Below are 21,674 nucleotides of genomic sequence, written 5' to 3'. Positions count from 1 at the left end.
CGAACCAATGATCCTCTTGTTTCAAAGTCAGAAGACTAATCCACTGGGCCACAACGCTCCACGATAGCTAATCGTTTGTCTCCTTTCTCTCCCATTCAGCTTGATGTGGCAGAACTGTTTTACTCTCTATTCCCTTCCCAAGGAGCGGAAAACACAGTATCCGGTTTTGTGACCCTACTCGCTGCAGCCCAGGCAATCGGAGCACTTCCTCTCGAAATCAAACAAGACATGAAAAACATCATGTTCACGTTCTTCCAAGGTGTAAGTTTCTTTTTACTTTCCGGAAACTTGTACAAATGTTGTTTCTGTTTTTGTTTCTGTTTGTGGTAACTCCCGTAGGAACTCAGCAGGACAGCATTCTGCGGGTAAATGCCAAGCTGGTATATAACCAATTACCTTGGAAACATTTTATGTCTAGGTTAATCAGTCATGGTGGCTGACGTAATAGACAACAGATATCACTCTTGGGCCTTTTTATCAAAGTGGAGACAATGGCAGAGTTGGGATTTGAACTCACAACCTTGCGATTATGAGTCCAATGCTCTAACCACTGGACCACACGACCCGTTGTTGTATTTTGCTCAATATAGCTGTGGTCTTGATACATGCCTACACACACTAATTAGCCATAATTTGACTGGACTATTTCAGAGTAAGATAAAGGAGGAGGGGTCAATTTGACCCCTCCTTCAGATCTCGGTTGCTGATCGCCCGATAGCCGTGAAAATTAAGACATGCATAGAGCACAATGTAAACTACAAGACTATATAGTAAAATTTTCAAATAATTATTTTAAATTATTTTTGAATGAATTAATTATGCAAATAAGCGTATGAAGGTTGCCCTTGATGTGTTTTTGTGTACGGTTTTGCTGTTAACTCACTTTATATATAGTGCTAATTTGGGGTGAAAATAGGAATTTTTAAATTTCCAACTTATGTCTACATTTAAAATGCCAAAACATAATTTCCTATGTAGTTTATTTTCTTTTAAAATCGTATGTACTTCTTATTTTTTTTTGTTCTTTCAGAGACACTTTTGTAATCATAAGTAGCATAAAATAAATCCATTAAAACCTGCAAAATTAAGAAAAATAGGCAGTGACCTTTTTTTCTTGACATACTTTTCAGACAAAATTGCAAATCAAACTTACAAATCACTTTGTGAAATTTAGCCAGGGTGTCAAGGTCATTGACATTTCTAAACAAGCATCTATACGAAAGACCATATTAAAACTTTCCCAAGCTTCACGTATTGTTTGGATGTCTTCTACAGGAAAGCTATGATTACATCGGGTCATCGCGCATGGTGTTCGACATGAAGAAAGGAGTCTTTCCCTTTAAACTTGACGAGAAACACACACAGCCTTCCCAGGTAAACCTGTCGACGGTTGCTGCAGTGTTAGAGGTGCGACAGCTTGCCTTGTCAGAGGGAGACAACTTCTACATGCACATTGACCCGTTGTCACAGTCGGATGCATCTACCCAACAGGGGGTAAGTAAATTATTTTTATTCATTTTACTGGTAGAATGTTCCCCAAGGAGTGGAAATGGTGTAAAGTGTGCTTTGAAGAGGCTGCAATGCTAGGGCCTGGAGCAGAGTCTGATCCATCTACATGTAGTACTCAATAGGGTGTTAGTGACTCATTGTAATGCGTTTTAACAGTAGCATATTCCAAAGGGAGTGGGAAATGTGTGTAAAATGTGTTTTGGAGAGGCTGAAAGGCTAGCATAGAGCACAGTCTGATGCACCTACTCAACATGGTATTAGGGACTCATTTTAATGCATTTTACCATTAGCATATCCCACAGGGAGTGGGAAATGTGTTGGAAGAGGCTGCTGGGCCAGCGCCTGGAACGTCTACGGACAATGTGTGCAATCCATACCATTATATGATAGAGAGTGATAGAGCTGTACGTGGATATGGATTGAACCTATGGGTTAATCATGTAACGTGCTCCCCATGGAGTGGAAAATGAGCAGACACTGTATTTTTGGACAGACATGGAGGGAAGAATTGCCTGTTTATCAAGTAACACACGGTGTAATACGCGGCGAGTCACGTGCTTTCTATGGGAAGCAATTGGTATATCTCACTTTGGTGAAAACAGTGATTTTGAGCCCAAAACAGACACTAAATTTGATATTTCTGATTGTAGACTAGGTCTACGAGAAGCCAAACAACTTCAGCCGGCTCGGTCCGGGTACTAGCGGGGGGAAGGTGCCGTTGGGTCTCGAATCATGGGGGATTGTGTGAATGTGGTCGAGAAGTCATTTATGTGCAAATAATTCACAGTGTATGTCACGGCCGCCCCTAATAATTCAGGGTTCAAAGGGTTAAATGCTCATAACTTTCTTATTACTTATTCAATTTTTCTCAAACTTTCGTTGATCCGTTCCTTTGATTTTTCTGTTTTCTATCGTGTTTATAGGTTTCATTTTCCTTTAATGATCATTTTAATGCAGGCCAAGTAACATATAAACCATGAAATAAAGTAATCTCCTTGAAGAAAATGCCCTTTGCTTTTCCTTCAGACTGAGAGACTGATGCAGCTGTTGAAATCCTATGCAGTGAATGTCACCATGAACAATGTGTCTCTGGACCAGCCGCTTCCACCGGCTTCTTTCCAACAGTTCTTGAGGAATGGAACGGACATACCAGGGGTAGTCATCACAGATCATAGCATGGAATATGAAAATAAGTAAGCAAATATGTCATAACAGATCATAGCATGGAATATGAAAATAAGTAAGCAAATATGTCATAACAGATCGTAGCATGGAATATAATAATAAGTAAGCAAGTATGATTTCTGCGTCCTAAGGGGGTAGTCATTTCAGATCATAGCATGGAATATACAAATAAGTAAGCAAATATGATTTCTGCGCCCTAGGGGGGTAGTCATTGCAGATCATAGCATGGAATATAAAAATAAGTATGCAACTATGATTTCTACATCCTAAGGGGGGTAGTCATTGTAGATCATGGAATATAAAAATAAGTAAGCAAATATAATTTCTGCGCCCTAAGGGGGGTAGTCATTGCAGATCATAGCATGGAATATAAAAATAAGTAAGCAACTATGATTTCTACATCCTAAGGGGGTAGTCATTGCAGATCATAGCATGGAATATAAAAATGAGTAAGCAAATATGGTAAGCAAATATGATTTCTGCGTCCTAAGGGGGGTAGTCATTGCAGATCATAGCATGGAATATAAAAATGAGTAAGCAAATATGGTAAGCAAATATGATTTCTGCGTCCTAAGGGGGGTAGTCATTAAAGCTCATAGCGCATAGAATATAAAAATAAGTTATCAAATATGATTTCTGAGTCCTAAGGGGGTAGTCATCAGAGACCATAGCATGGAATGTAAAAATGAGCTAGCAAATAGGATATTTCTGTGTCAGGTTAGTAATTAATCGCTAAATAGTAATGACCTATCGAGATCATCCTGCGATACAAGTGCCATCTCCACTCTCCTCGAAAAAAAATCTACATTGAATTCATTATGGATTTTGAGATATGGTGTATTATTACTGTTATCAATGTTGTGTTTCACTGTGTTTTGGCAATTCATCCTCACAGGTTTTTAGAAAGCCACGCACTTGGTTTTGTATCAACTAATATCATTATGGCACCTTTTTGTGTTGTTTTTAGTTTGTGAAATGGAGATTGAATCTAATCAATTTATTAAAGTGGCTGATGAGTAGAGTTTGAGTTGGGTATTTGCCCTTCTGTATATTTCATTCTAGGTATTACAACAGTCGTCTGGACATTCCTGAGGCCTTTGGGATCAACTATACTGAATATAATAGCACGGATCACTTACCGATCTTCCCAGTTGCACAGGTTAGTAGAATTGTTTAAAGGTCAATGAAAGTAGTTGCAGCAAACAGTTATTTCATGAGAAAGTCCTTTAAATCAAGGTTAAATACTGTTATAGACACAGATCTAGATCTGGTACATTGAAATCAACTCATTGTGAAATCATGAAATCTTAGCTGAAATCTGATAAAGGGCAATTCCACAGGTTGGTGGACATGAGCTTGAAAATTCAAATTCAATATTTTCTTAATTTTTTTAATAATTTAAGTCCTTCATACATGATAGTTTCAGGAACAAGAAATAAAAAGTTTATTTTCATATGTATACTTTGGAAAAAATGGTCAAAAGTTGTGTCTTCCATTGTGTACCAAAATACAAGAAAAATAGTGAAAAATGAAATATGCCTTATTACCATTTTTTTATTGCAACAACATACCACTTTATATATTTCTGAAGTTTAGAAGAGTCAAATTACTTAAAATACACAACCGCTTTTCAAGTAAATTTGTAGTACTCATTCAAAAATGAATATTGCAACCTGCTCAGGTGATGTAACGTGAGTAACCAAAAAAACTGACTTTGTTTTCTGAGAGAAAAATTCTTCACAGTTAATTGGTGGGATTTTAAATTCTCTTCCTTCAAACAATCTTTGACACAGTGATGACTATCAAAATCATTAAAAAGTACAATTTTTTTATAAAAATGATGAAGAAAAACTGTAACGTGAGTAACTTTGTAACGTGAGTAACCATCATGTAATGTGAGTAACCAGTAAAAATTATTCAGTTCGGTAACATTTTCTGTGGGATGTCAAGTTTTAAGTCTCATGGTGAGTTGTGAAGTTATTTTTGATTAATTAAAAGCAAAATGAGGGTACATCTCTTTGATGCGACTCTTTGTTCATCAAAATATCAGTGGTCATACAATCACACAAAAAATTGAATATTAGTAGAAGTATTCACAATGCGAGAGTGCATTAGTAAGACTTGGTTTTGATTAACCAAACTTTAAAGAGTGTTCGAACAACACATTGAATGCCCTTACCTGTAACCCTATCTAGGCCGGGGTATTTTGGGAGTTGATATGGCCCGGGGGGGGGCTCCCAGGCCCCCCTTGAGATCTCGGCCATTGGCCGCACGATCACGCCGAAAATTTGCGTGCAGGTTGTCTTGGACATAATCTACAATACTATACAGTAATTTATTTCATGCAAATTGGTATTAAGCGATTATGCTAATTTATGCATAATTAGTAAGCGAAATCATACTTTCCCCCCCTACTCCCTAATAAAGCTCCAATTGTTTCAATTTTTGGTATAAAATCTCTTTTTGATGTTCCTAGCAATGAATTTTACACACATTATTGAATTTTTAATGACATGTGTGTTGTTAACCATACATGGACAAAATGTAACGTGAGTAACCGTAATGTGAGTAACCATATTATCTGCACCCCAAGTAAAAACCATGTGTTCTTTATTTTTTTAATTATATACAAAGTTTGTCTCCCTAATATACTTCTTTGAAATGGATATAATCAACTTTCATAAAAGCCTTGTATGAGGAGATTTTTCACTTATGTCGACTTTTCATTTTATGCATGTCCAAATCATGTAACGTGAGTAACCGACACATTCCAAAGATTTGCCAGGAGCATAATAGAATTTCCCAAGTTTTGTTTTTATACAAAGGATAGTCAGACTGTGTACTTTGTTGTGATAAGGAGATGTTTAGTTCCTATCAATAATAATGGAGTTACAGCTCCAAGTATGAGTCAAGGTGTCTCCAAATGTAACGTGAGTAACCGTGGAATAGCCCTAAAACACATTTAAATAGGTATATGTGTCTTAATACTGCTTGGAAAAATGCCCAATATTTTATGGAATTCTGTGCTTTTATGCTAATTTCTCAGCAATTACAGAGGTTCTCCCAGAGCCATTTGACACATGTTTTTAATGTATACATACAAACACTAGGGTGGTCATTTTATTGGATTCTCTTCAAACTCATTTTGAGATCGTTACCACAACTGGCATTTATATTTAATCAAGCAAATTATCTTAGTTAAAAACATTGCTTAATATTGATGTTACTTTTAAAAATCTGGGGTCATATTCTAGAAATTGTCTTAACGTCAATATTCTTGTATCTTCAGAGTTGCAAAATAAATCCATTTTCTGAAAATTCTTGTAAAACTTGTCACTTTCATTGAGCGCTCATGATGTCAGAGGTAAAATCTACATAAAGCTCAAAACGTTGCATAAATTTCTCTGTGCGCAAGATAGCCTGCCGAGATAGAAGCTATTTTGAAAATTCTCTTTTCTGTCTTTAATCTACATAAACAAAATAAATTCAACACACATCATAGTTCCGAATTAAAAAAAAAACTCCTTATGTTAACCAATGTATGGCTCATGCTTCCCACTAAAAGAAATGCTTATATCTGAATTCCTTTAGTTTGAACCACTTAATTTTGAATTATTGCCTGAGCTATGGTTGTATTAGACATGACATTTTGCATTTCTCAATTTTTGTTATCTCCATGCAGTGATCATTGCTGTGAAATTCACTCATTTTGAGATTGTTACCACAACTGTTATTAATCAAGCAAATTATCTTAGTTAAAAACATTGCTCAGTATTACTCATCAGTAGTCATTGTTTTCAAATTCAATACGTGTAAATGTTTAAAGTTTTGAAAGTAGAAACTCACATCCTTTCCTCAAATTTTGATTGTTTAGACCCTTACAGGCTTAGCCACTACAATAGCAAGAACTCTTTACTTGTATGCAAGACCAGGCGCTACTGATGCCTCCAGACTGGCTGCTGATGTTGACCTGGTAAGTATCATCAATCATATGACTTCTGTATGAAGACTGTAAAACAATTCAAACATCTGTATAAAATGCACCTATTTACTTTACCAGATTGATTCAGAATTCACATACTGAATATTTCTATCTTCTTCCTTTGTCCTTTCCCTCCTTTATTTCATATTATACATAGTTATAATTTGTGTTATTTTATCGTTGTTTATTTGTACTGTATGGGGCCATTTTTAATAAGCCTTCATTTGTGCTTTTTATGATCCCCCACTATACTTATATTGAGATGTATGGAACATTCTATTGATTTGAATATATTTTTGCTTTTTAAAGTGGAAATTCATTTAATTGAATTGAATGTACAAATTAGAGCATTTTGTATTTTCAGACATTTGTTTATGATATGTCTCCCATTTACCAAAATGAGTTGCAGCAGTGATCGTCATCAGTAGTCCATCGAATTGATTCCATAATTGGAGGACAAGATGTGAATAAATATGATTTCATATGATAAGATGCAAAAGAAATAAGTGGGAATATAACATCACCTTGATCATTGCATATCCATGAAGACATGCATTGAACTGTTTCAATGAATTAATGCAAAAGTGTAAAATGTCATTACTTTGAATATTGTGTGGCAGATCTTGGGGTGAGTCTTAAGGCGACCGCACACCTTACGATTGGTCTGCGACCCGATTTCAGAATAAAATATAGTCGAATTTGATGATAATATTGAGACTTGGAATATCTTGCTGTGTAATGTTCTAAATTATTGTACGAATACCTGTGTACAAATCTGTGACTGTGCTATCATCCTTCTTAGAATAAAAGCGAATTTAATATCTAGTCGTAATGACGTCATAGCAGTCATACGATTGCCTACGATTTGAAACTAATTTGGCCTTTACTCTAAAATAAAGGCTTGTAATCTTTCAAAATGGTTATATTAGTCATCTTTCAATTAATTTTAACCTCAAATAAAATGATATGTTCCATTCACTTTTTTAGAAAATGAGCAATATGCAATTTGTTCCAAAATCGGATCGCGAGCAGTCGTATGGTGTGCGGTGGCCTTTAATGAAACGTTTGCCCCAAAGTACAGCAATTTGGGAAGTTTTAGAAGCGATTTGGGATGTCATGAATGTGAGATAGCCTGTCTGTTGAAACATGTGACTCCTTTGCTGCATTTTCATAGCTTTTTGACCATTTTTATTTTACTCATTCTAGGTAAACGATCTGTTATATTGTTTTAATGAGAGACCAAACTGCAGTCGAATTCGAGAAGCAGTCAGTCCTGATGATTGGAAAAGTAAGTTTATCATTCATTTTTGTAGGTACATTGCAAAAATATATGCCATAGTGTGTGGTACTATGATGATTAAACTCTTTGCCCACTTTGTTTGACTAGAGCACGGGCGTAAATCCTCAGGGGGATGGGGGATACATCCCCCCCACTTTTCAGAGGGGGGGGGTGGCAAGTACAATCATCCCCCCCCACACACACTTTTCAAGATATAAAAAAAAATTTGTTTGACCCACCTCTCACTAATTCTCTTGTCATTCATCTCTTCCTCACACCCTCTATCACTGTTTTGTTCCAGATCCTGTTTGATGTTGCCTGCCTCACATCTTAATCCCTCTCGGCTTGAGGTCTTTCTTTGGCCTTACACTAACTTCCCTTTATGTCTGCCTACTCCTTTTCTTTCATCCCCTTCATTAACCTGATTGGTCATCTCTTCTCACTAATGCCCCTTTTGTCTCCTTGTTTCTAGCGTTGCTGTTGAATGTCTGTGGTCTATATTATGGTTGTTCCACTTTATATGTTTGTCATTTTGCCTCCGAAGAAGATTCTGCTAGGATCGAAAGCTTAGGCCCCTTTTGACTCTCAAAAAAAAAATTTGATCATCAAATGTCTTATACTGTTAATTTGTGGATTCATCTTTAAATGCAGTCAAAGTGCCTACATGCAAGTTTGCCTAATTTTGCATTCTAAAATGCAAAATTTCTCATGCAGTCGCTCTGCTCCCACGCTCAATATATTTTTACAAGAATATGGCCGTGACAAATCCCTACATTTAGCTTAATGCAAAGGTTATACCCACTGCATCATAAGAGTTTAGTTACAATAAGTCCATTTACATGTATGAACGTGTGATTCCAATTACTTTCAAATATGATTTATAACTTTTATCATAAGCGTATGAAAACATCCTTTGAATACACTTTCGTGAATATGGGAGGAGGTCATCTGGTATCTTTATAGAAGTGGGGACTTTGTATGAAAAATATTTGGCCTACGTATTCAATAAAAGTATAGGATGAGTTACTGATGACATTGATCAAATCATTACCGTTAATGACACATTCATCTTTACCATTTTTGTCTCACCTGCATAGCAGAGTGAGACTATAGGCGCCGCTTTTCTGACGGCGGCGGCAGCGTCAACACCAAATCTAACCTGAGGTTAAGTTTTGAAATAACAGCATAACTTTGAAAGTATATGGACCTAGTTCATGAAACTTGGCCATAAGCTTAATCAAGTATCACTGGACATCCTGTGCGAGTTTCAGGTCACATTACAAAGGTCATTTATGGTCAATAAACTGTGGCCATGTGGGGGTATTTGTTGAATAACCATCATAACTCTGAAAGTGTATGGATCTAGTTCATAAAACTTGGGCATTAGAGTAATCAAGTATCACTGAACATCGCGTGCAAGTTTCAGGTTACATGACCAAAATCAAAGGTCATTTAAGGTCAATGAACTTTGGCCATGTTAGAGGTAATTATTAAATTGCTGTCATAACTTTCAAAATTAACAGATATAGTTTATGAAATGTGGACCTAGGGGTAATCAAGTATCACTGACATGTCTTAGGTCACATGATCAAGGACAAATATCATTTAGGGTCAATGAACGTAGTATTGTATCATTATATGAATGGTGTTTTTTGTGAATAATTATTTGATAGTAGTTTTCAAAGTCAGCACCGCTGCTATATTGAATCGCGTAATGCAGGTGAGACTGCCAGAGGCGTTCCACTCGTTATCCATTTATAGGGGACTTAAATCACATTAATTAACACAACAATGTAATATATCTTTCATAAAAATTAATGGCTTTTGCTCAAAATGTGGAATGTTGCATCATCTCCCAATATAATCTTAAAGATTATTCGAACTCTTTCATTTTCATATTTAATAATTGTGATATTTCCATGTTTTTTAAGCTTATATTGTGGCCTGTGATGGCCTTTGATCATTTCATATGGTACCCTTATTCCTAATATTAATAATCATGATCTTATTTTTGTTTTCATTCGCATCTCACCTTTGAGCAGTGAGCATATGAACTTTCATTGAACAGAACTCAAATATTTAAATCCTTATTTGCTCTTTTAATATATTTCTTGTTCATATCCTTCTAAATTTTATGTTATTGATAATATACCCTTATCCAGGGCTCCACACTAACCCTTTTTTTCTACTGGTCCAACCTGTTCATGTCGGGCCATTAGATACCCAGGTTTTCCATTTTTTACTGGTCCGAACCTAAAATCTACTGGTTTCATCAATGTCGATTATAAAATAAGAGTTATGGATGTTTGAAAAAAAAATTGCATCACTTTCTATGGGGATCCTCAAATTGCAAACACGCTTGAAAAATAGTTGGTTGATTTTATGTCAAAGTGAAGAAGAAAAGCTCGATTTATGATTTCATTGAAAAAATTCAAAGTGAACCTGGTTCTGATTTTTTTTTTGTGTGTGTGGGATTCACTGTATAGATAATACTTGTTGTTTACTCTTTCCTCATGACAGGTTTATCAAACAGCGCCTATAGCTATTATGTAGGAGTTGACGGTCACCATTCTTCTGTTACAATCCTGGTTGGTAAACTCCTTAGTTATTACCTTGGACTGGACAAAGAACCAATGACACAAGATATGGCAAAGGAGAACTGCAAAGATGGTGAAAATGATCAGGTGAATTTAAAGTTACCGGCCCAGTATTCTGGCTCGGTATTCCGGAAAACTGTCATAAATTTGTGGCCATTTCTCTCCGGGATGAGAGCCCGCTGTGATTGTCACAAATTGGTATTTTGAAGATTGGCTTTAAAGTTCCGCAAATCTTTTCACTGACTAATTAATTATTTTTTAATCAAGTTCCGAGCGGGACCAATGAATATGATGGCCTGGGGACACGTGCAGGGCACTTCCTCTATAAAGTAGCGGGCATATTCTGGCTTGGTATTCCGGAAAACTGTCATTAATTTGTGGCCATTTCTCTCCGGGAAGAGAGCCCGCAGTGATTGTCACAAATGGGTATTCTGAAGATTGGCTTTTCTCCGTCGTATCTGTCTAAGTTCCGCACATCTTTTTACTGACTAATCAATTATTTTTTAATCAAGTTCCGAGTGGGACCAATGAATCGGATGGCCTGGGAACACGTGCCATGAAATGTAGCCAGAAAGAATGTTCACTAATGTACTTATATTAATTTTCTAAAAATATTTATAATGTCCTTGGTGTTTGTCTCCTCTTTAGTCTTTCTGTCCTCCCTCTATTTCCCCCTGTCTCAAGTTTCTCATTCTGCAATACATTTCTACTTCTATCCCCCCCTGGTCCCTCACTTTTCTTTCTCTTATATACCATTTTGTATTCAAGAAATACATAGATCTCCATGTAAATTGATTTCCATAATTATTGATGCTATTCAATCATTAAGCCAAAAATTATATTTTCTGTACTTGTTTTTTTTTTGTACTTTGTATTGATATTGTAAATTGGCCCATTCAGACCTGCTGCTGGTCAATATATGTACACATACCAATAAAAAAAAGGAAATCCTCATTAGAGTAGGTGGCATATTCTGGAGCCCAGGTTAACTTGGGCCCTTGTCTAATTCTGGAGAAATTATGGGAAGCCAAAAATATCAAAATTTTGTTCAAACTATTTTAACTGTATGTATGGCCGCTAGGTTAGGGTTTAGGTATCTTTATTTCAACAATTTGATGACTTCACAATACAGTGCACCATCTATCTATTGCAGCGAATAGGTTGAATTTCGCAATGACTCGTGGGAAAAGGTCGACATCTGTTGCGCGTGCTAGTACTAAAGTGCATATGCATGCATATGAGTCAGTGCTGGCCAACGTGGCTCCACCAGATGTGCTGTTAACTCCGTCTAGGAGGTGGGAGAGAAATTCGCCCACATATTTCTTTGAGAAATTTATACCATTTTTCGTGAATTCTTGCCATATGGTTTTCATTGTCGAAGCTTCACAGTCGCATTACAGTACGCAAGCACAGGGTGCTGTCTGCGTGCAATGTCGACCCGGAAGTTTGAAATTTGGCCTGTTTGTTGCAACCTATAGATGGCGCACCATAACGTGAATCCACCGAATTAAGAAGTGTAATTCCTTCTGTTTCTATTCCAAAAGTGTTTCACACAAATCAAAGGGAAAATTAAATTTGGGCTCAGGGTGACTTCACCTCCAAAATGCTCAAAAGATCCCTGGAAAATGTCCATTCACCGCAGTGTTAGAGCGTGTCCATTGTTATAACGTGGAGAAGGTTTATGGTTCACCATGTGTAATGTGAAGAAGGGAAGGAAATACAGGCAGAAAGATTGAAATTGAAAGATGAGATAGGATGAAAAGAGGAAATTAGAAGTATTCATTCTTGCAAGTGAGTGAAGTCCTGAAAAGGACTGTAAACCAGATGAAATGAGCTGAATATGGCTTGAGTAGCAATGGATTGAGTAGTAGCAGGATGGATCTCGATTGATTTACAGTCCTTTTCAGGACTTCACTCACTTTCAAGAAATAATATTTTTTTCAATTTCAATCTTTCTGGCAGTATTTCCTTCCCTTCTTCACATCACACATGGTGAACTGTAAACCTTCTCCAGGTTATAAACTCCACCATGCAAATCTACAAAGATCATCTTATCAATTTTTGTGGATTTAGGTAGTGGGTTTTGAAAAGTATCCCTAAGGATGATAAAATATGTTCTTATTTCCTTGACAGATATTGAATTACCACTTCGTAGCTGGTCCTGACTTCAATGGCACACGTGGCTTATGTGTAAAGAGCACGCAGCAGATTTCTCCTGCTGTCTCACCCGCGTTTGATGCTGATAATCCTGACTGGAGTTCAACAATCTACTCCACGTGGACCGAGTCACAGTGGGGTTCTTACAGGATAAGGGCTTTCCTAAAACCAAGTAGAAGTCAAGAAGTAAGTCACTATACTGTTCTTTGTCTTAGTTGTTTTGTTGAGTCACAGTGAGGATCCTACAGGATAAGGGCTAGGCATTTCTAGGCTTTCCTAAAACCAAGTAGAAGTCAAGGGGAAGTCTTGTAACTAGACTATTCTTTGTCTTAGTTGTTTTGTTGAGTCGCAGTGAGGTTCCTACAGAATAAAGGCTTTCCTAAAACCAAGTCAAAGTCAAGAGGTAAGTCACTAGACTATTCTGTGTCTTAGTTGTTTTGTTGAGTCACAGTGAGGTTCCTACAGAATAAAGGCTTTCCTAAAACCAAGTCGAAGTCAAGAGGTAAGTCACTAGACTTTGTTGTCTTAGTTGTTTTGTTGAGTCACAGTAAGGTTCGTACAGGATAAGGGCTTTCCTAAAACCAAGTAGAAGTCAAGAAGTAAGTCACTATACTGTTCTTTGTCTTAGTTGTTTTGTTGAGTCACAGTGAGGATCCTACAGGATAAGGGCTTTCCTAAAACCAAGTAGAAGTCAAGGGGAAGTCTTGTAACTAGACTATTCTTTGTCTTAGTTGTTTTGTTGAGTCGCAGTGAGGTTCCTACAGAATAAAGGCTTTCCTAAAACCAAGTCAAAGTCAAGAGGTAAGTCACTAGACTATTCTGTGTCTTAGTTGTTTTGTTGAGTCACAGTGAGGTTCCTACAGAATAAAGGCTTTCCTAAAACCAAGTCGAAGTCAAGAGGTAAGTCACTAGACTTTGTTGTCTTAGTTGTTTTGTTGAGTCACAGTAAGGTTCTTACAGGATAAGGGCTTTCCTAAAACCAAGTAGAAGTCAAGAAGTAAGTCACTATACTGTTCTTTGTCTTAGTTGTTTTGTTGAGTCACAGTGAGGATCCTACAGGATAAGGGCTAGGCATTTCTAGGCTTTCTTAAAACCTAGAAAAGTCACAGACGAGCAGCTCCTCCCATTTGTTGGGTGATATAGGTTTAAGAATATCATTTTCCAAAAAATATGATGATTTTATTTGAGGGGTCGATATATTATCAAAAACATAATTGTATACACCCATCTATGAAAAGAAAAGAAAAAATTGTCATTTCCATTTAAAAAAATTAATTTATATTACATAATGTATCGGGGAGCTGCCCGCACATGTTACATATCAAAAACTGTAAAAATTTTATAACTCTAATTCTTGGATGGATTTTCATCAAATCTTCACCAATTTTTTCTCTATATTTTTGCTTTTATTAAAACCACCTTATCATCAAAGTGAACTTCCCCTTTAGAGCCATTGCCCAATGACAGAAATTGTTATTCATATTTACATGAAACTAAAGGTAAAAGATAGTAGTTGCATCAAACAATTATTTCACGAGAAAGTCTTTAAAATCAAGGTTAACTGTCACTATATTTTCTTATATTTAGATCTGATACATTAATGTAAACTTATCTTTGTGAAATCATGAAATCTTAGCTCAATACCGATAATTCTGATGATCACTAACACAGAAAAGCATATGTGAGTTAGTGATTGCTTGGAAAATTACCCGACATTTTGATGGAATTGTATGCTTATTTTGCTCATTTCTTAGCAACTACGCATTTTCTTCCAGAGCCACTTGGCACATATTTTTTATATATACATTCAAACACTTGGGTGGTAATTTTATTGCATTCTGTTCGAACTCATTTTGAGATCGTTACCACAACTGGTATTTATCTTTAAAGACCATACACGTATTAGTAATAGTCCTCTTTTCTTTTGTTTTTGTTCTTTCCCTTCGCAGACGGTAACTTTCTCACTTGGGATGATTGTGCTTATAGTGTCGTTAACCAGTGCGTATTTCTTAAACAAGCGATCTGATGATCTGTTTCCATAGCAACCTACTCTTCCTCTCCGTCATCTGATCAGGACCAAAGTTTGTATATTCAGTGGGGGGGGGGCTGCAAAGCTATAAGTTAATTTGTGCTCGAAGCCTTTCTTTTGTAATAATTCACAAAGCTGGTGGGTGTTTTATTTTGGGCCATTCTTGTTCACGTGTGTGACTGAAATTATGACAAATCTTGACTTGCATTAGTTATAAATCTATAAAAAAAAATAGAGATTTATAACTAAATATGATAATTTTAAAAAGTTTTATTTCATTTTGAACGTCTCAGGAATCTAAAAATGAAATTTAACTATCAAAACCAAGCTTCTGTGTGAAGTCACACACGTGACCCACTTCTTTTGACCTCTGACCTTGAACCTGCATATTGAAGACAGCAAAAATTATTTCCAAATGATGGCTGACTAAACATGTCAATGTTATATAAAATTTGAATTACTAAATCAATAAAAAACAATTAGATTTGTAACAAATTAAAGTCAAGGTTTGTCATAATTTTGGTCACACATGTGACTAAGAATGGCCCTTAAGCTGTTTGTAATGCTATGTATGACTTCACGCACGACTGGAACATGTTCTTAGGTGCCAAGTCAGATACATAGGGATATATCATGTAGCACAAGAAATGGTCACCAGTCATGACTGGAACATGTTCTTAGGTGCCAAGTCAGATACATAGGGATATATCATGTAGCACAAGAAAGGATCACCAGTCATGACTGGAACATGTTCTTAGGTGCCAAGTCAGATACATAGGGATATATCATGTAGCATAAGAAAGGATCACCAGTCATGACTGGAACATGTTCTTAGGTGCCAAGTCAGATACATAGGGATATATCATGTAGCACAAGAAAGGATCACCAGTCATGACTGGAACATGTTCTTAGGTGCCAAGTCAGATACATAGGGATATATCATGTAGCACAAGAAAGGATCACCAGTCATGACTGGAACATGTTCTTAGGTGCCAAGTCAGATATATCATGTAGTACAAGAAAGGGCCACCAGTCATGACTGGAACATGTTCTTAGGTGCCAAGTAAGATATATCATGTAGCACAAGAAAGGGCCACCAGTCATGACTGGAACATGTTCTTAGGTGCCAAGTCAGATACATAGGGATATATCATGTAGCACAAGAAAGGATCACCAGTCATGACTGGAACATGTTCTTAGGTGCCAAGTCAGATACATAGGGATATATCATGTAGCATAAGAAAGGATCACCAGTCATTCATAAAGTCATTTATAACATACGAACAGCTTTGTTAAACACCCACCATTTCATGCATTATGTCACAACTGACTGGAGTCTTCAATATTGATTTGAAAACATGAAAAGACTGGGCCTTTATTGCAATGGGAAGTTGGTTCCATGGCATGGGAGTTGCATAGCTGAATACGCAATCTCCAATCAACTATGTTTTAAAAATGTTTTTTTCATCAGGAGTCCGAAGAGATACGGCTCTACCTTTGCCTTATTACACAAAAGCATTTTTTTGTTGTATTTGCCATTCCTGTTTGATACAAATAGTTTTCTTTGAATGTTTAGTTAAGGCGTGTCATTCAACAGGAAACTTATATCACCTCTTACATGTGTGAGTGTATGAGAGAGAGTTAGAGAGAGAGAGAGAGAGTGTGAAAGAGAGAGAGTGTGAAAGAGAGAGAGAGAGGAGGAAGGAAAGGAGAGGATGAAAAGAAGCTCATTGGACTTCGATCATATATTTTGCTAATGATATGCATCATGTTTGAATCTGTATTTAATTATTTGTAAATTAGCACTTACGTTACATTACCATAATCTCATTTGAGTGCAATAACATACAAACGTTTTGATGTACATGTACATGTATAATCACCATTGCAAAATTTGAATAGTTTTTTTGTATGTGTTATATTTAGTTTGGGTTTTTTTTTCCAAGAACGAAAGTTAATTTGCACTAGTTAAAAAAGAGAAGATTTTGAGAAAAATCTTTTGATGAAATTCCCTTGTTCAGATGTGATACAACCGGGGAGTGATCCATCAACATTCTTGTGGGACAAGTTGACAGATCTGGGTCCCGTTGCAGAAAGAGTTGCAATCGATCGCAACTCTAAAAAATCATGCGCAACTTGATTTTCAACCAATCAACAGCGTGCATTTTAGACTTGCGATTGATTTTTTTGGCTTGCGTTTAAACGCAACTCTTTCTGCAACGGGCCAGACCTGGCAAGTTTCCTTGAATATGGTTGAAAGTCAATGTTACTATGGTAAATGCCGGATAAAACAGGACTTTTCAGATATAACTTCTGACAAATCCTTTCATAAAACGCTCTCCAGAACTCTGCAATGTTTTCCATAGTGATCAGATAATGGTAAGGCAAATTGCATCCCTTAAAAGGGACAATAAAGTCGCAGATCATTAAGGAAATAAGTCGTATTGACTTGCACATTATAATCTCCCAACATGCAAGCCCTTCAGACTAGTGTGATAAAAATGCAGACGAACTTGAGATCATCATTTACTCAATGTATTAGAGAATACAGGGCCCTAATTCGTAGACTTGTATCCGTGATTTTTATCAAAATCCTTACACCCTGCATCGTGAATTTATGTTTCAAAATAACTTCTGGTCCTCAGTCTATACCAATTTCCCTGAAAAAAAAGAAATTGTTATTCATCTTGAACCAATAATTTTTAAAATATAGGCCAGCTTCTTGTATATGATATTACATCAAAAGCTTGAAATTATTAAAATTTTTGAAATTTTGATGGGTTTTCCTTGAACCTTCATGGGTTTTTTTTTTGGGGGGGTGCTTTTACTACAAAATTTTCTTCAGGGATAGCCTCCCCTTTGACTATTGTTGCCGAGCTTTGTAGTGTTATGTCTGAACAAGAATGTTTAATCAAGTGATGGTGTGCTTGATATGTATGCAAAGCCTTTTAGATACATGAGTAATCTTTTTACATTGTTACAAACTTACATCTTTAATTGTTTTCGCACCATTAAAGGGGGATTCCTTTGTAAAAGTTAAGTAATTTCCTGTGTTGATGGAAAGGTGACAATTGCCCCGCTATCTGTAATACTTTGTCTTTAAGGTCAACAAATAATAAGTAAACAAAATCGTATTGCTGCAAAACAAATGTGTCACATTTTAACGATGTGTTAAAAAAACCCAGTATTATGATTTCATGTATTTCAATTCAATTAGCAAACAATAAAGTTACAACTCGAGTTTTATTCCTCTGTATTCGATATTTTATATGTTTATGCATGTACAGTATGTTATTCTCCTTCGTTTAAATGCTCAAAGTTTGGGGAAATGAGAAGAATTGGCCAGATTCTATACTAACGTTTTGAGTTGAATGAACATTCATTTCTCCAAATCATAAAGTAGCCTTGTTATTTTAATTTATGTTACAGTCAAAACAATGAGTCAAATTGCTTCTGACAAGTGGTGTTTGAATGGTCATAACATGCAGGTAAAAGCTTTGATCGAGCTGGAAACTGTTTTTTTAGTTAGACAGCAGCATTATTTTTATTGGGTTCATATTGCTAGCATGTTATGCTTTGTTTCACCATGTACATGTTGAGGGAATTTCTGCATAAAATTGTTGAGATATTACATTTGTTCAATATTCACTTAGTTTGCTAGTGCAATTTGATGAATGTGCTTCTTTACCCATTTGGACTGAATTAGCTTCCTCCATAATTTAATATCACGCTCAGAAATTCATCTTTGATATTTTGTGTAAAACTTATTGATTATGACGAGAGGTAATATATTAGCTTAATTTATTTATTTTAGGAGATGTAGATATTGTAACTAGAATGATAGCATACATGTAGATCACAGAACAGTGTTAGGGCATATATCATGCTCCTGAAAAACATTCCCCTTTAATATTGCATTGTAACAAATATTATCAAAGGTTGACAAATAGAAGGTTATAGCTCTAATTATGGCCATTTTGAGATTTTGCCTAAAAAATAATCAGTAATGCGAACAGTTTTTCTGGAAACTAAAGAACTGAATTTGTGCTTTTCATAAAAAATGTATGTCTGAATTGCACCAATTTAGTGACATCACTTATTCACAAGCTTTAATTGCCTTTGAAGTAAAGTAATACTTTTCTGCGTCTATAAATTTTCTTGTTGGTAAAAAGAATCATTGAACAACTTTTTTCTCTCTCTCTCTCTCTGAAAACTGTCATTTTCTTTTTAAATTAAAGCCTTCTGTTTGTAAACCTTTGAAATAGTCTTTGGTATTAAACTAATGTTGCTTTCACATCAAGGCAAAGTCGCTGGGTACACTCCCAGCGACTGATGAAATCATGATGTGAAGGCATTTCATCGTACTCGGCGACCAATGCAAGCTTCATGTGAAAGCACATTGTACTCGGCAACCGATCAAAATTCATCCTTTGTGACGTCAATGTGCATAGCGTAAAATATGCGCAGATCATGATGCGCATATCGGCCGCTCTGGGCCTGACCAATTTTTGACAGTGGTGTGAAAGCACGTACTATCGTTCGCTGGGTAGAGTCGCTGCGACTGTACCTGATGTGAAAGCAGTATGAGATATCTCAAATAGACAATGGTGTTGGAAGCATGATTCCTACCGTAAGCATTGCACTGTATTTAAGCTGTAGTTAATAGGTAATATTATTACAAGGGAAAAAAACAAGATTTTATAAATATTGTAAAGACTTTCAGGAATAAAATGTAGATTGAAAGAAAAGCAATTCTGGAAGTTCTTTTAATTTCTTGTCTGTCATTTTGTCTAAGTTCAGATCCTTCATTTCCTTTTTGAGAGTATGTATACTGAGTGGTTTTAAGTCTGGTGTTGGCCTTGGTGTTTGTGTTGATATTTGGATTGATTCCCCTAGCTCCAAAACTTAGAGTTTGTGAAACTGATCCAGATCACATTATTGACATCTCAGCAGCTAGTAAGAGACTTTCCGAGACCATCTCCATTTTATGTTTGATGTCATACTTGTGTAAAAATTGACCTTAACACCAAAATTAAAAGGTCAACACTGAACTTGAAATCACCCACTGTGAGTTCAAATTTCATTCCCCTCATATTATATCTGTTTTGTGTGGCAGAGATGGTTCATGTAATTTAGTGTGTCGTATTACCTATGGCTGTTATTTGGTTGCAAGGATGACAATGGCCATTGTGTTGTTGGTGATGATGATGATGATAGTGGTGGTGATGATGGTAATGATGACGGTGGTGATGATGATGATGGTGGTGGTGGTGGTGGTGGTGATGATGATGATGATGATGATGATGATGGTGGTGGTGATGATGATGATAGTGGTGTTGATGGTGTTAGTGATGATGATGATGTTAGAGATGGCTATTGTTTTGATGATAGTGTTGGTGATAATGTTGGTGATTGTAAGAAGCACTCCAACATTCTTTGGGGGCAGATTTGGGCTTCGTTTGCCAAATTAACGCATGTGAGAGTTAAATTTCCTTTTGTTTTGAGGGATGAGACAAAAAAGTTATCTTGGAGAGACCCCCCCCCCCCTTTTTTTTTTATTTAGAGATCCAATATTTTTTTTATTTTATTTTTTTCTATAAAAAATTATTACTATTATTATTGGGGTTTTAGGGGGTGGGTTTGAACAAGTTGAAATTTAACAACCTTTTTTGTGTGTGTTTTACGTTGTTTGTTTTATAATTATGTTTATATTAGTTGGGGTCCCTTTTTGCAAAAATGATTATTCACCTGTTCGATTCTGACCCATTTTTCCTCATTACCAGGTCCCTCGGAGAGGACCTTAAGCCGTTGGTCCCCTGGTTGCTTGCTCACAGGCATTCGTTCTTTCTTAGCAGTCAGGTAAAATCCTCGGTATAACATAACATGGATTTCCTTTTTCATTTTAGTAATAAATTGTAAAATGGAATACCGCCCTCTACGGTGATTAAAGCATTGTCGGGTTTTGCGATTTGATCTCCAATTCGAATGCGAGGGGGGGGGGGTATTTTGATGATAATTAGGCGGATCCATAACCTTTAAGCGAGGCCGCCATCATGATAGTCAAGCTTAATCGCTCACGGTGGCGGTTTCTTGCATTCATCTGAATATCAATTGCTTAAATACGACCACTGTATTATTTTTTTTATATAGGCCTACTTATTACTTTTTGTAAGTGATGTTATGTGAAACAGAAATAAAAGAAAATCAATCGGATCAATCAAATCGAAAATAGATGACATGATAATGATAATAGTAATAATAATAATAATGATAATAGCTTGATTTATAAAGCGCTTTTTGCCTGAGGATACAAAGCGCTGCTATTGGTACCCCGGCTTTAGCTCGAGCTACCATCACCAGCGCTCAGTGCATGCATGGAATTACTCCTGCCTGGTATACCCATTAACCTCACCTGGGTTGAGTGCAGCACAGTGTGGATAAATTTCTTACTGAAGGAAAACACGCCATATAGGATTCGACCCTACGATCCTCTGAATACCCTCTCAATAAAAAGAACAAAATTCAAAATTTTAATTTTATCAATATATTGTGAAAACAGTACACACGCCGTCATTAATACAAATTAGGTGGGCTAATAATGTTACATTCCCATTAAAACATTTTTTTATAATTGTTTCCTTTTTTCGTACAAGTGTGAATGATATATTTCTCATTTGTGGCAAGAAATAATACTAAATTAGCTGTCAATGCATTTGTTTTGGTTCTTGAAAGAAAATATTTGAATAAACCCAATATAATAATAATTTTTAAAAATACAATTAGGGATATGACATCATAAATTGCTCATCAAATACATGTCTTCATGAAGACCTGCCTGTTTCACCGGAATAATGGAAATGCCACAACTTTTTAATTCCTTGTCCGATTTTGATCAATTTTTAGTGTTTTGTCCGTTGTCTGATTTTTTCTTTATCT

The 21,674-nt window shown here is 36.1% G+C and overlaps 1 protein-coding gene and 1 long non-coding RNA gene across 2 annotated transcripts in view; one reads left to right on the top strand and one right to left on the bottom strand.

Moving 5' to 3' along the window:
- The window catches only part of LOC121420215 (nicastrin-like), a 44,421-nt gene extending 29,294 nt beyond the window's left edge, over positions 1–15,127 (top strand). The window contains exons 8-16 of the mRNA XM_041614775.1: positions 100–261; positions 1,276–1,494; positions 2,536–2,702; positions 3,757–3,853; positions 6,569–6,667; positions 7,883–7,964; positions 10,476–10,639; positions 12,686–12,895; positions 14,659–15,127. Of these exons, the coding sequence (XP_041470709.1) occupies positions 100–261; positions 1,276–1,494; positions 2,536–2,702; positions 3,757–3,853; positions 6,569–6,667; positions 7,883–7,964; positions 10,476–10,639; positions 12,686–12,895; positions 14,659–14,751 (1,293 nt within the window). The 3' untranslated portion in view covers positions 14,752–15,127. The remainder of the gene's footprint in view (positions 1–99; positions 262–1,275; positions 1,495–2,535; positions 2,703–3,756; positions 3,854–6,568; positions 6,668–7,882; positions 7,965–10,475; positions 10,640–12,685; positions 12,896–14,658) is intronic.
- A 1,476-nt stretch (positions 15,128–16,603) lies between these two features.
- LOC121420216 lies at positions 16,604–19,484 on the bottom strand. The gene is made up of 2 exons (XR_005970725.1): positions 16,969–19,484; positions 16,604–16,815 (listed from the first exon to the last, which is right to left on the bottom strand). It is a non-coding gene; the product is annotated as an uncharacterized LOC121420216 (long non-coding RNA).
- Positions 19,485–21,674: the final 2,190 nt, after the last annotated feature.

Source organism: Lytechinus variegatus, chromosome 8 (assembly GCF_018143015.1).
Source record: "Lytechinus variegatus isolate NC3 chromosome 8, Lvar_3.0, whole genome shotgun sequence".
NCBI classification, from domain to species: domain Eukaryota; kingdom Metazoa; phylum Echinodermata; class Echinoidea; order Temnopleuroida; family Toxopneustidae; genus Lytechinus; species Lytechinus variegatus.
The sequence above is the reverse complement of the archived record's forward strand: the minus strand, read 5'-3'. Positions and strand labels throughout refer to the sequence as shown.